The 14,838-nt window shown below is 38.6% G+C and overlaps 1 protein-coding gene across 2 annotated transcripts in view; it reads left to right on the forward strand.

Annotated features, from left to right (window-relative positions):
- Positions 1–1,244: 1,244 nt before the first annotated feature.
- Positions 1,245–14,838, forward strand: part of UMPS (uridine monophosphate synthetase) — a 33,575-nt gene continuing 19,981 nt past the window's right edge. For both annotated transcript variants that reach the window (XM_087439726.1, XM_004424507.3), the window contains exons 1-5: positions 1,245–1,434; positions 5,694–5,847; positions 7,878–8,549; positions 10,238–10,413; positions 12,019–12,133. In XM_087439726.1, coding sequence (XP_087295852.1) covers positions 1,279–1,434; positions 5,694–5,847; positions 7,878–8,549; positions 10,238–10,413; positions 12,019–12,133 — 1,273 coding nt within the window. In that variant the 5' untranslated portion in view covers positions 1,245–1,278. The remainder of the gene's footprint in view (positions 1,435–5,693; positions 5,848–7,877; positions 8,550–10,237; positions 10,414–12,018; positions 12,134–14,838) is intronic.

The raw sequence follows: 14,838 nt of genomic DNA on the forward strand, positions 1-14,838 counted from the left end.
GCATTTATTTGAAATGAGAAACAACTGTCAAAAGCATGGGTTCTTGGGCCGGCCCCGTGGCTTAGTGGTTAAGTGCGCACGCTCTGCTACCAGCGGCCCGGGTTCGGATCCTAGGTGCGCACGGACTAGCTGCGTGTCTGGCCATGCTGAGGCCGCGTCCCACATACAGCAACTAGAAAGATGTGCAACTATGACATACAACTATCTACTGGGGCTTTGGGGGAAAAAAAATGGAGGAGGATTGGCAATAGATGTTAGCTCAGAGCCGGTCTTCCTCAGCAAAAAAAAAAGAGGAGGATTAGCATGGATGTTAGCTCAGGGCTGATCTTCCTCGCTAAAAAAAAAGCATTGGTTCTTCACACTGGCTGGTCAGCACAATCTCTTCAGAGAAAATACAGACATATATAAAGAATATAGAAATATAGAAGTGAAAACAGAATCAACTTGATGAGTAACAACCATGAGTCCTATGATTTTAAGGGTTATTTTCCTTAAAGCATTGCCTTCTAGACATGATGAGAATTTCCCCCATTTGAAAGGATTTATTTGTAAAGACCAATACACTTGGATTTTCAGATTGGCTAGTAAGATTACCCGCCTGGATAACCTTGACACCGATCAATTCATCCTCCTCTACTCTGCTCCCTTCTCTTCCTCACCTGCTGCACACTTACTACGTGCCAAGCACTTGAGCTACTCTAACCAGAATAAACACACTTCCTCCTCCAGTACAAGCGGTAATAAGCAATTACCTGCTAAGCGCTTTATAGCCCCATGTGCAAATTGCTATGACACTGTCATGTGCCGGACACCATGAAGTTAACAAAAGAATTGAGTAAAGGTCCTTGTATTCGAGAATTTACACTCTATTTGGAGAAACCAGAAGGCGGGGTGGGGGGGAGAGGAGTCATGCCTAATAGGCATATAACGACATGCTCGGCCAAGGAGTAGAGATAATTAAGAGGACACTGAGCTATATAAAAACGGATTTATACAAACTCTCTTGAGAGGCTTGACTTTATGATCCCGCAGTCAATCTAACTATTTGGACCTTTAAACTCCAGCGATCCCATCCAGACGCAGCCAGCAGAAGCACAGACCCCGACACGACTTTCCCTACTGCCGCCTGACCCTTGCTACCTAACACCCGGGACCGCGCCCAGCGAGCCCGCCCGGCCGCCGGAAAAGGGGGCGGAAGAGGCGGGACGTCTCGGGTGACGTCACGGGGGCGCCGCAGGCCGGGGGCGGTTGGGAGTTTGGAGCAAACAGCGCGCGACGATGGCGGCCGCCGATGCAGCTTTGGGGTCATTGGTAACGGGTCTGTACGACGTGCAGGCTTTCAAGTTTGGGAACTTCGTGCTGAAGAGCGGGCTCTCTTCCCCCGTCTACATCGATCTGCGGGGCATCGTGTCTCGACCGCGTCTTCTGAGTCAGGTGCCGGCCCGGGAAAGGGAAGAGCAGGCTGGGTGGCGGGAATGGGGACTAGGAGATGGAGGAGGGGTTACTGGCGGACTCCAATATCGTCGTGGGCAGTGGGTTTGAGAAGCCCAGAGACCAGGAACTGTTAGGCTCTTGGGTTCCTAGAGAGCAGCCTGATCTTTGACCCGCCGTCTTTGACACGTGGTTTGCAAGACACTCGGGAAACCCAGTTTGGGGCCCTTTCTCTAATGGAAGTAGTTGAAAGAGTTATGTGTTTTTAACCTCGAGAAAATTAGACCTGGGGGAGAAAGGAAAAGGTGGGAGGGGGGAGAATTTAGTAGCTGTTCAAATACTTGGGAAGGGCTGTTGCTAGGAAAAGGGAATTTGATTTGCACTGTGTGGCCAGGAGCAAGAATTGAGGCGAGAGGGTGGACATTTCATGGAGGCAGTTTTTTGGTCAATATAAGGAAAAATTTTGTACAAATTAGAGGTTTCTAGCACAGTGCTTCTCAAACTGAGTATATATGAATCACCTGGGAATTTTGTTAAAATGCGTAATCTGATTCAGTACACCTGAGGCGGGGCCTGAGGTTATTCATTTCTGACAAGCTGCCAGCCAAAGCTGCAAACCACACTTTGAGTAGAAGTGTCTAAATGTGCTGTCCAGTAGAGTTGCTACTAGCTATGTATGAATATTGAGTATTATGAATTTTTAAATTGAAATAGTAACGTGTGACGAGTGGCTACCATATGGGACAGTGCAGATATAGAACATTTCCATCATCACAGAAGTTATATCTAGAAGATGTATAAGTTTCCTCCATCACGTAAGGGTTTATATTCACCCTTTGTGAACCTCACCTTGTGAGGTTATTATAAAAAGCATTGAAGCCCTAGTTGAAGTGGTTTGGACTGTTCTCACCACCCAGAGTCTTGCTATGGTGCATCTCATCAGTGCTGAGAAAGTGAATGACAAGGGATCTTCTAATGAAAATTTGGTTTATTTTTTAACAAGTCGTCAGTTGCTAGATGATTAAAAATTATTTTTTGATACTAGTTCTTGGTGTGTGTTAGTGTCTGTGTGATTTTTGGTCATTAACTTGGAAGGAGTTCAAAACACTGAGAGACCTGGCTATAGCAGAATTCCTTTCATGTCTCCTTATTTATGTGAATAGGGTTTCTCAGTATTTGCACTCAAAAAATGCAATAGAATTTACACTAAACTCCAACTTCCTAGTAGTAATATTCAATTACAGTAGATAAATAAACTAATGGGGGGGCGGGGGTGAAGGTACTATTCATCTCACTAAGAAATGCATTTCCAAAATAATCTTTTTTATGCTTCTATCAAATTTTGCAAGTTGTGTTTTAATTAATTTTGTATAACAATTGTGATGATAACACAAGAATTTTTAACACTTACAGACTTATGGGCATGGGGAAGTTTTTAAAATTTACAATTTTAAATTTCAATTTACATACATTTTTATTTTAGTGAAGTATGATAGGAAGTAAAAGTTTTTCAAGTGTAAATATATATTGCATTAGAATAAAATTTTGTGAAGCCAGTGGAATGAAAATATGAGTTCCCCAAAAATGTAAATTTTTCCAGCTTTGATAGTCCAACATTTTCATGTTTTTTTGGTCTTTTTTTTTAATTGAAGTATAGTTGACATACAGTATTAGTTTCAGGTGTACAATATAGTGATTCGACATTTATATACTTTACAAAATGATCATTATGACAAGTTTAGCAACCATCTGTCACCATACAAAGTTATTACAATGTTATTGACTGTTATACATTACATCCCCCTGACTTATTTATTTTATAACTGGAAGTTTGTACCTCTTAATCCCCTTGACCTGTTTCGCTCATCCTCCCATCTGCCTCTCCTCTGGTGACCACCGATTTGTCCTTTGTATCTGTGAGTTTGTTTGTTTTGTTTTGTTTGTTTGCTTGTTTTTAGATTCCGCATATAAGTGAGATCATATGTTATTTGTCTTTCTCTGACTTATTTCACTTAGCATAATGCCCTCGAGGTCCATCCATGTTGTTGCAAATGGCGAAATTTCATTCTTTATGACTGAATAATATTCCGTGTGTGTGTGTGTGTGTGTATACCACAATTTCTTTATCCATTCATCCATTGATGGGCACTCAGGTTGTTTCCATATCTTGACTATTGTAAATAATGCTACAGTGAACATGGGTGTGCATATGTCTTTTCAAGTTAGTGTTTTCCTTTTCTTTGGATAAATACCCAGAAGTGGAATTGCTGGATCATATAATAGTTCTATTTTTAATTTTTTGAAGAACCTCCATACTGTTTTCCATAGTGGCTGCACCAATTTACATTCATACCAACAGTGTACAAGGGTTCCCTTTTCTCTACGTCCTCGCCAACACTTGTTATTTGTTGTCTTTTTAATAATAGCCATTCTGATAGATGTGAGGTGATATCTCATTGTGGTTTTGATTTGCATTTCCCTGATGATTAGTGATGTTGAGCATCTTTTCATGTGTCTGTTGGCCATCTGTATGTCTTCTTTGGAAAAATGTCTTTTCAGATCTTCTACCCGTTTTTTAATCAGATTGTTTGGATTTTTGCTGTTGAATTGTATGAGCTCTTTGTATATTTTGGATGTTAACCACTTATCAGATATATGATTTGCAAATATTTTCTCCCATTTAGTCGGTTCCTTTTCGTTTGGTTGTTGGTTTCCTTTGGTGTGCAGAAGCTTTTTAGTTTGATGTAGTCCCACATGTTTATTGTTGCTTTTGCCAAATCCAAAAAATCATTGCCAAGACCGATGTCAAGAAGCTTACCAGCTATGTTTTCTTCTAGGTGTTTTATGGTTTCAGGTCTTCCGTTCAAATCTTTAATCCATTTTGAGTTAATTTTTGTATAGGGTGTAAGATAGTGATCCAGTTTCATTCTTTTGCATGTGGCTGTCCGGTTTCCCAGCACCATTTATTGAAGGGACTGTCCTTTCCCCCACTTTGTAGTCTTGGCTTCTTTGTTGTAAATTAATTAACCACTTATGTGTGGGTTTATTTCTGGGCTCTCTATTCTGTTCCATTGATCTGTGTGTCTGTTTTTATGCCAGTACTATACTGTTTTGGTGACTGTAGTTTCGTAATATACAGGCATACCTCGTTGATTTTGCTTCGCTTTAGTGTGCTTTGCAGATATTGCATTTTTTTTACACAGGAAGGTTTGTGGCAACCCTGCAGTGAGCAAGTCTATTGGTGCCATTTTTCCAACAGCATTTGCTCACTTTGTGTCATTTTTTAGCAATAAAGTATTCTTTAATTAAGGTATGTACATTGTTTTTTTAGACATAATGCTATCATATACTTAATAAACTACAGTGTGGTGTAAACACAACTTTTATATGCACTGGAAAACCAAAAAATTTGTATGACTCATTCTGTTGCGACATTCCCTTTACTACTGTGGTCTGGAACTGAGTCTGCGATATCTCCAATGTATGCCTGTGGTTTGAAATCAGGGAGCGTGATGCCTTAAGCTTTGTTCTTCTTTCTCAAGATTGCTCTGGCTATTCAGGGTTTTGTGATTCCATACAAATTTAGGATTGTTTGCTTTGTTTCTGTGAAAAATGCCATTCACATTTTGATAGGGATTGCAGGGAATCTGTAGGTTGCTTTAGGTAGTATGGACATTTTAACAATATTAATTCTTACAATCCATGAGAATGGAATGTCTTTCCATTTATTTGTGTCATCTTCAATTTCTTTCATCAATGTCTTATAGTTTTCATTATACATATCTTTCATCTCCTTCGTTAAAATTATTCCTTGGCATTTTATTATTTTTGATGCAGTTGTAAATGGATTGTTTTATTTTTCTTATGAAACTTCTTAATTGAAGATGTCTTTTAGGTGGAAAATATAACTAGCAGGTGTTAGAAAGCTTTAAATACTTAAAGCATAATGGATTACTAAGGGAAACTGGGAAGCCTAGGGGCCATCCTTAGTCTTTGGGGACAGTATCATAGCCTTCCCTAATACATCCCATGTGCCCTCATAGGAGACCTTGAGTCTAGCCAGGCAGGTTCATTCTTGTGTTTTTGTATTTATATTTGTAAACCGGGATTTAGGAGAGAGTAATTTAACAAAAAGGCGTTGATATTTTTCTGATGAGGTTTGAGACTGTTTCCTACTGGGCTATTACTGTCTTTAATGTTACCTGATTTATACACCATTTAAAATAGTAATAATAATAGATAATGTGTTTATTTTCTTATAGATTGCAGAAATTTTATTCCAAACTGCCCAAGATGCTGGGATCAATTTTGACACTGTGTGTGGAGTACCTTACACAGCTTTACCATTGGCTACAGTTATCTGTTCAACCAACCAAATTCCAATGCTTATTAGAAGGAAAGAAACAAAGGATTATGGTAAAGTAAAAGTAGTATAAGCGTTAAGTTGATATATAACCTGAAAATGTTAGAATTTTTTCTTCTTCTAGGCAGTGATGTTTTACCAGAGTCACCTTTAATATTCTTCATAGGTCCTTTAAGTTGTTATGTGGAATTTGTTAACTGTTGCTATAAATCATCTTCCTTTCCTTTAGAGTATGGAGGTGAAATGCTTTGTATTGATTAGGCAATGAAAAAAAGTGCTTTTTTTGCACCATATCTATGAAACCCAACATTTTTACCAGCCCTTCCCTCATCAGAATGTTCTAAGGGCACATACTTTCTCATTGTATTTGTATTTAAACTGCATAAAGAGAAATATGTGAATAAAATTACTCTCATAAAGCAATATAAATGCCACATGAAATTCTAATTTTTTCGTAGTTCCATGGCAATAGGTTATCAGGTGGGTGTGTTAAACATGTGGGCTTGCTTTAAAACCAAATCAATGTAAAAATATTAGAACTGACTTCATATTTGATGATATTAAGGAATTACTGAGGTTTTGTTTTTGTTTTATGTTGATGTGATAGTGTTTTTGTTATTTTTTTAAGAGTCCTTACCTTTCACAGATGCATTTTAAAAATGTTTATGATGAAATCATGTGATATCTGGGATTTGCTCCTAAAAATTATAGGGAGAGGGAGCGGGTGGGGATATAGCTGAAACAAGATTGACCGTGAGTTGTTAAGTGGCAAGATGCTGTAATTATGGGTGTTTGTTGTACTCTTTGGTCTAGTTTTATTTGTTTGAAATTCTCCATTATAAAAAAAATAAAAATATTTTTGCTGCTTGATGGCACAGTGTTTATCTGTATGAATCCCTGCCCATAAGAAAACTATTATTTGTATTTCCTTATTATATATCTTTAAAAATATTTCATAGAAAAAGATCATTAATTTTTAAATACGCCTATAAGTACTTGCAGCCTTGTGTTCTAGTCTAAGCTGATTCATTTAAACTTGCCAGTTCTTCAAGGGGAGGAAAGGAGCTAAGAGAAAAGGAATGGGAAAGGGCAAAGATGGTACCTATAGTAAAGCTCAGAAAGTGGGCAAAATGCCCCCTAATTCTATTTCTGTTTCAAAATAAGACAAATTTGATAGTGGAAAATATAAAAATAAGTCTCTAAAAAAATGAGTTTATAAAGTCTACAGCCTGAGATATTTACATTTTGTAGATTATCTGAAAATAATCTATGGTGGGCGTTGGAGTAGGGAAGTATATTTAGTCACATTGCATTATATAATTCATAAAGTTGTAATTGGTCTAAATGGTTGCTGAATATTTTCCCACCTGAATTTATACCCTGGAAAGGCTAATTGTTTGGCTGATCTTGAGTAATGAACTTGTTTGATGATGGAAAAAGGAATAATTTCATTGATGATATTGGGTTATTGTTGGTTCATAACTTTCCTTGATCTAGGTGATCTTGCTTTAAGAAACCCCATATTTAAAATTTTGATCATAAACATGTTAAGTGGTGTTTATCTAACAAAATTTTTTTTTTTAATTTTATTTATTTTATTTTTTCCCCCAAAGCCCCAGTAGATAGTTGTAGGTCATAGCTGCACATCCTTCTAGTTGCTGTACGTGGGACGCGGCCTCAGCATGGCCAGAGAAGCGGTGTGTTGGTGCGCGCCCGGGATCCAAACCTGGGCTGCCAGCAGCGGAGCGCGCACAGTTAACCGCTAAGCCACAGGGCCGGCCCTAAGTGGTGTTTATCTACACTGCAAAATAATTTGCTAGTTTTACTGTAAATGTTCTGTATATGTAACTTTGACAATTTTGGGATGCAGAGACACTGAACAAAATGGCAATCGGCAATCGTGGCACATTCAACATTCATCAGAAATAAAGATAAAGTAGCTCCCAAGCAGAGTATCAGAAAATAAGATTTAGATCATCCATGTCTTCATGAATACATGCCAAATTTATACTGCAAGATGCACCTTGAGTTGACTGAAATACATAATTTTAAGCTGGAATCAACATAATTTTTTCTTTTCTAGGTACTAAGCATCTTGTAGAAGGGGCTGTTAATCCAGGAGAAACCTGTTTGATCATTGAAGATGTCATTACCAGTGGATCTAGCATTTTGGAAACTGTTGAGGTTCTTCAGAAGGAGGGCCTGAAAGTCACTGATGCCATAGTGCTGCTGGACAGAGAGCAAGGAGGCAAGGGCAAGCTGCAGGCGCATGGGATTCATCTCCATTCAGTGTGTACATTGTCCAAAGTGCTAGAGATTCTTGAGCAACAGAAGAAAATTAATCCTGAGATGGTTGAGAGAGTGAAGAGATTTATTCAGGAGAATGTTTTTGTGGCAGCTAATCAGAAGAGTTGTCTCCCTTCTGTCAAGAAAACACCCAAAGAACTCAGCTTTGGTGCACGTGCAGAGCTGCCAAGGATCCACCCACTTACATCGAAGCTTCTCAGGCTTATGCAAAAGAAGGAGACCAATCTATGTCTGTCTGCTGATATTTCCGAGTCCAGAGAGCTATTGCAGCTAGCAGATGCTTTAGGACCCAGCATCTGCATGCTCAAGACTCATGTAGATATTTTGAATGATTTTACTCTGGATGTGATGAAGGAGTTAACAACTCTGGCAGAACGCCACGAGTTCTTAATATTTGAAGACCGGAAATTTGCTGATATAGGAAACACAGTAAAAAAGCAGTATGAAGGTAAATATTATTCAGGAATCTGCAAGAATCAGAAATCCAGCTTAAACTGGCTGAAGAAAAAGAAATATATTGGCTCACATCACTGAAAATCCAGCCATAGAACAGGCTGTCAAGCATGGTTGGATCGAGGAGCTCAAGTTAATGTCCTTTGGGCTTGCTTTCTCTCCATCTCTCAGCTCTGCTTTCTTCTCTTTTGACTTCTTTCTCAGATAGGCACACCCATCATGCCTGCCCCAACTCAGTCACTCAGGCCTAGCGTATAGAATATCTTTATTAGCTCACTTGGGTAATGTGCCCCACCCCAGGTGATGTGAAGTTTTTAATTCTTTGTAAACTTCTTGAATGGAGATCTGCTCAGGGGGAATTCCCCTGAAGAAAATAGATGTGCTAATGCCAGAAGAAGGAGACGTGAGTTCTAGGCAGGCAAAAATGACTGACAGATGTTGTCTTGGCAGAACACAGTGAGTTCTGAATATTTGAAGAATGAAAATTGCAGATATAGGAAGCAATGAAAAAGTAGTATAAAGTTGTAAGATTTATTTTCTGCAGATAATGATCTGTGTGTGTGTATATATATCTCTTAAAAAATTTTTTTTATGTTAAATAGAAACTTAAAATAGAGAACATGCTGGTTAAAAAAAACTGCTTAAGGGGCTGGCCCTGTGGTGTGGTGCTTAAGTTTGGCGTGTTCTGCTTCGGTGGGCCGGGTTTGGATCCTGGGCACAGACCTACACCACACTAGTCAGCCATGCTGTGGCAGCGACCCACATATAAAGTGGAGGAAGATTGGCACAGATGTTAGCTCAGGGCTAATCTTCCTCAAGCAAAAAAAAAAAAACCTGCTTAATTCTCTACCCGTTTTTCTATGCAAATTTCTGTCGTATTGTACATATCTAATGCTTTTTTCACTTAGCCTTATACTAGACATTTTATCATGTTATTTAACACTTATAGGCATCTTTTGAGATAACTTAATTTTTCTTAAAGTAATGCATGTATATATTGTTAAGCTATTTCTTTAGGATAGATTTGTCTGTAAGTGACTTTCTTTATGTCCTTAAGATGTCCTACCGTCATCATATTGCTTAGTTTAGTTTATTGACTGATGTAAGAGTTACACAAACTTTCTACAGTTTTGCATATAGTTTTTTCAAAAATCAGTTGATTATTGCTGTCAGCATTTAAAATGAATACAATTGCCTGTTAAAATTTAAAGAGCTAAAAAGACCTAAGGAACAAGTAGATGACTTGAGAGATGGTAAAGTTGCTGAGAAACCCTTGTGGAATGAAAATTTGTCATCCTCAGAGGAATTTCAGAATATTGAGATCTTTGACCTCAATAAATGCCCGTCTTTGCTGCAGTCCATTTCTAATTGCATACATTGTGTTGGTCACAAGCTTCAGCCTGCATGGGAAAACAGTCTCATCAGTGTTGCTGATAAACTAAGTGCAGAACTTGCAAGAGTTTTTTCTCATCGTGATCTCTCAACTAGCTACCAGGTAGACAGGTAAATTTTTCATAGATGGAATCATAGGTACATTGATAATTACTAAAATTCTTAAAGTGTTTCACTGTTTTATTAACATGTTACTAGGAAATTATTTCATATTGTACTTGGTTGGTTGGGCAAAAAGTTAAAGGTTTTTGTTTGAAAGTTGTCAAGTATCTGTTTCCTCCTTCTTCTTAGGTGGTATCTTTAAAATAGCTTCCTGGGCAGATCTAATAAATGCTCATGTAGTGCCAGGCTCAGGAGTTGTGAAGGGCCTGAGAGAAGTAGGCCTGCCTTTGCACCGGGGCTGCCTGCTCATTGCAGAGATGAGCTCTGCTGGCTCCCTGGCCACTGGGAACTACACTGAAGCAGCGGTAAGTGACAGAGGGATGGGGTGAGAGAAGGCCAGGGCTGTTATGCTATGTGTTACAGGGGAAGAAAATATCTCAATTTGGGTCTTTGGAACCTTTGCCAAAAGACAGAAAAAAATGAGCTGTTGTTAGTGTGACAGTATATTGATACTAGTTGGTTAGAATTCCCGGATAGTTAAGAGCATTTTATATCTTGTAGTGGACACTTAAGAGATTTGAATTTTTCTCCAAGAGAGAAACATTGAAACACAGATATTTGGTCAAATAAACATCTGACTGTACTTACTGGACCTTTAAGATAGAGTTTTTTCATCTCACCATGAGCTGAAATTGAAGAGCTTGTTCCCAGACATGCTGTTTCTCGCAGTCTCCAAAGTCCTGTAGAGATGCACATTCTTAGGATGGCAGCCCACATGAAGGGCTTTATCCTTTTCAGTCTTTGATATTGATTAGTTGTTGTATGGGAAAGCTCTTATAGTCTACACATTGTTTCCTCCAGTAACTCCCCATTAAAAGTTCTTATAACATCATACATATTAATACCCAACCCCCAACCCTGCACGCCAGAGTAAAATGTGAGATGGATAATTAATTATCTAGTTAAAAAGTTCCTTTTTACTTTTTCCTCTAGGTTTCCTTGTTGGATAGTCACCTAGAAAGGTGGATAGATCACCTTTACAGATATTTTAAAGACTATTTTTAAAAGTAATGGGAATTTTTATTTTAATAAAATTTTAATTTTTACATGGGAATTTATTTTTTCATAGTATTTCAAAGTCTGTGTATACAATTGTGAAGAACTCACATGGCCAGGTTTTAACCCCACCCTTGAATTGACCATAAATGTCTGTCATTTCCCAACTCGCATAGCAGAGGCTCCATGAGTGAAGTGCTAATATTTGGCATTGTGGGAGTCTGGGTCTGGCTCAAGGACAAGGCATGACTTGTTGTTAGGTGTTAGTACTTGGTGGCAAGAGTGAAACAAGATGAGCCTTCAGGAAGAGCCAAATTAGAAAGTCAGACAGACTTTCTAGCAAAACTTCTATGAATATGAGGTAATGATAGAAATTGTGAAGACCGCTTATTGGCAAATTTAAAGAATAGGGAAAGTGGCAGAGGTGAGATTTCTTTAGCTCTTGACAAACGTAGCTGTTTTTTATATGGTGGCTGTCCTTGGATGTGGAATACCTAGATAGGCAATAAGTCTTCAGTGTGGTTTCATACCATTATAAATGTATGCTAGAGTATTCTCCTCATATCCTTTTTCTTTTTGGAAGTGGGTGTATCATCAAGCAGCATTACACATAGTTATGCAGGATTTAGATTTTAGGCACACATAGTATAGGGTTTTTAATGTTTTTAGGGTATGATTAATTGGGAGGAGGGGAGAGGGGGCGTTATCTCAGGGTCTTAATGGAGCAAGTATGTAGACTCATATCTAAGATTACCTGTTTTAGATATAATGAATTTAATATGAAATCAGAAAAGACATCTATAAAATAGCAAAGTTTCTTACTAGTTAATAGAGTCAATTTTTTACTTTACTTGTAGAACTATTATTCTGTGTGATTAACTGCTTTCTTATCTGTCCTGTTACATTCCATTTAGGTTAGAATGGCTGAAGAGCTTTCTGAATTTGTGGTTGGTTTTATTTCTGGCTCCCGAGTAAGCATGAAACCAGAATTTCTTCACTTGACTCCAGGAGTTCAGTTAGAAGCAGGAGGTAAATCTATTCATTGGTCATAGTTCTTCCAAAATGCTTCTCTACCCCTCAGCAAGGGCAAAATAAAATTTTCTGTGTTACAAAGTTGCTAAAGAGAAAACTTGTTTGTCTAGAACAGTAATGAATGAGCCCTTTGGCCTGGTGATACTGACCTAGATAATGCAGAATAGCTTGCAGTCTAATTTTAGGATGAAAATTTAGAAAGCTTCTTTTCTTTGAAAGATACCCAGAAACTGATATTTTGGTTTAGTGTTTCCCAACTGATGTTCTGAATATGCTGCCAAAAAAGTGTTCCACGCTCAAGGAAGAATGCTCAAGGCTAAACAAAATCAAACATTTGTTTCTTGTTAGAGGACTTCGCAGAGCCTTTGATTGCTAATGTCTGTTGTCACTCTCCAGTGTGGAGACACGTGGTTCTGTCGTGGCTCCCAAACTTATTTGAACATGTAACACTTTCAGCAGCCTGCGAAATGCAGTTGTAGTGACTGAAAAGCTGCGTATTTTCTCCTTGATAGTTTCTAGTCGATAAAGGAATAATATAGTTATATAAATATACATATTTAATGATGACCTGGAAACATTTTATTTTTCCTGAATTGGTTATTGTGCAAGAAGTTTGCTCATCACAGGTATGGGAGTTTGTTCTATCCCACTTTCAATCTCTTTCCTTCCTTTTTTTTCTTTTTTTTAATAATCTTATTTTTTTATTTATTTTTCCCCCAAAGCCCCAGCAGATAGTTGTATGTCATAGCTGCACATCCTTCTAGTTGCTGTATGTGGGACAGGGCCTCAGTGTGGCCGGAGAAGCAGTGCGTCGGTGCACGCCCGGGATCTGAACCCGGGCCGCCAGCAGCGAAGCGCGTGCACCTAATCGCTAAGCCACGGGGCTGGCCCCATCTCTTTCCTTCTTTATAGATTAGGCTTTAAAAGTTGGAGATTGGAACTATGAACAGTAGAGTTCTCAGTTAGCAAAACTATTTAAAATGAAAACAACTATGCTTATCACTCCTCAGTGGAATTTGTCAGGTTGACAGCTCTGATTTTCTGTTTTTACATTGAAAAGTTCAAAAGGTATATTTAAAAATATTAAGAGAAAAGTAGGTTTTATAAAAACTAGTCATTCTTGTATAACACCTGTCTCTCCTTCACACCATTCTTTCCCTAGTCTAGCTTCCCTCTCCAGAGATAATCACATAACTGATATATGTTTCCTTCCAAACCTTTGGCTTTGCATGTACTCACATATGCAGGGAGAATTTGGAGAATGTTTTGTATATGTGCAGCTGTATTACGTTTCCACATCGAGAGTTACCTTTTAACAACTGCATAGTGTTTGCTAGTTACAATCGGGCCATAATATATTTAACCATTCTCCCGCTGATGGGTTTATAACTGTGTACAAACAGTGAACATCCTTGTATATATTTTTACATATGTAGAATATTTCTGGAATACTCTTCTACTAGGCAAGAAACTCCTTGAGGGTGAGAGCTCTTTCTGAAGAATGCATATCCTCCAGTGCAGTACCCTTGTGCTTCATAAATGTTCTGTAAATACTTATGCAAATATTGAAGGGATGCACGATATGCTGTATAGGACCATATGAAAGAGTAGGTGTTCTGTGAGTGGGACAACACTAATAACATAATGATTGAGGGTATGAGTTTGGTAGACCTTGGTTTTCTTTTTAAAAATACTGAAATACTAGAACTAGTGGGTACTCACTGAAGGAGCTAACCTTGAAGGAGCTAATTATTTTATATAAATAATATAACCACACTTAAGGAAAGTATTGCCTTTTTGGGGTTTTTGGGGGTGTGTGTGTGTGTGTGTGTGATGTGTGAGAGAGAGAGAGAGGAAGATCAGCCCTGAGCTAATATCCGTGCTAGTCCTCCTCTTTTTGCAGAGGAAGACCGGCTCTGAGCTAACATCTATTGCCAATCCTCCCCCCCCACCCCGCTGAAGCCCCAGTAGATAGTTGTATGTCATAGTTGCACATCCTTCTAGTTGCTGTATGTGGGATGCAGCCTCAGCATGGCCAGAGAAGCGGTGCGTCGGTGCGCGCCCGGATCCGAACCCGGGCCGCCAGTAGCGGAGAGCGTGCACTTAACCGCTAAGCCACAGGGCCGGCCCCTGGGTTTTGTTTTTAATTAAACAGAAACTTTCAACAGAAAACATTACAGAAGGTTAATCGGGAAGAAAACTAATAGGCTGATGAGAATTCAAATAAATTAAGGAATGGTAACTGTACCCCCTGGGGTTAAAGAATATTGGAAGTCTCCTATGCCATTTCCCAAGTTTCACATCACAGATTTTATACACTACTCAGCAGGATGACTTGCCTATCTAAGGCTTTGTAATAACTGCCTTAGTACTTAACAACTTTTGACGTTTTTTAAAACTCCACATTTGCACTAAACATTTTATGAGTCAGATAGATTTGGATTCCTGGCCCTTCCATTTAGTAACTGTGTATCTCTGCACAAGTCACTTCACTTCTTTTAGTCTAATTTTCTTGATCTGTAAAATGGGGATAATAACAGTGTTGACCTCATAGGGTTGTTGAGAGGCTTAAATGAGATAATATGTGTAAAGCACTTAACACAGTATCTTGGCACAGAGTAAGCACTCTGCTTGTCAACTGTTAACGTTCATTGTAAGCCTCCACAATTTTTTCACTAGGTAGTACAGTTAGGATCTAGGCT

Source organism: Ceratotherium simum, chromosome 15 (assembly GCF_057802395.1).
Source record: "Ceratotherium simum simum isolate JZ-2026a chromosome 15, ASM5780239v1, whole genome shotgun sequence".
In the NCBI taxonomy this organism is placed as follows: Eukaryota; Metazoa; Chordata; class Mammalia; order Perissodactyla; family Rhinocerotidae; genus Ceratotherium; species Ceratotherium simum.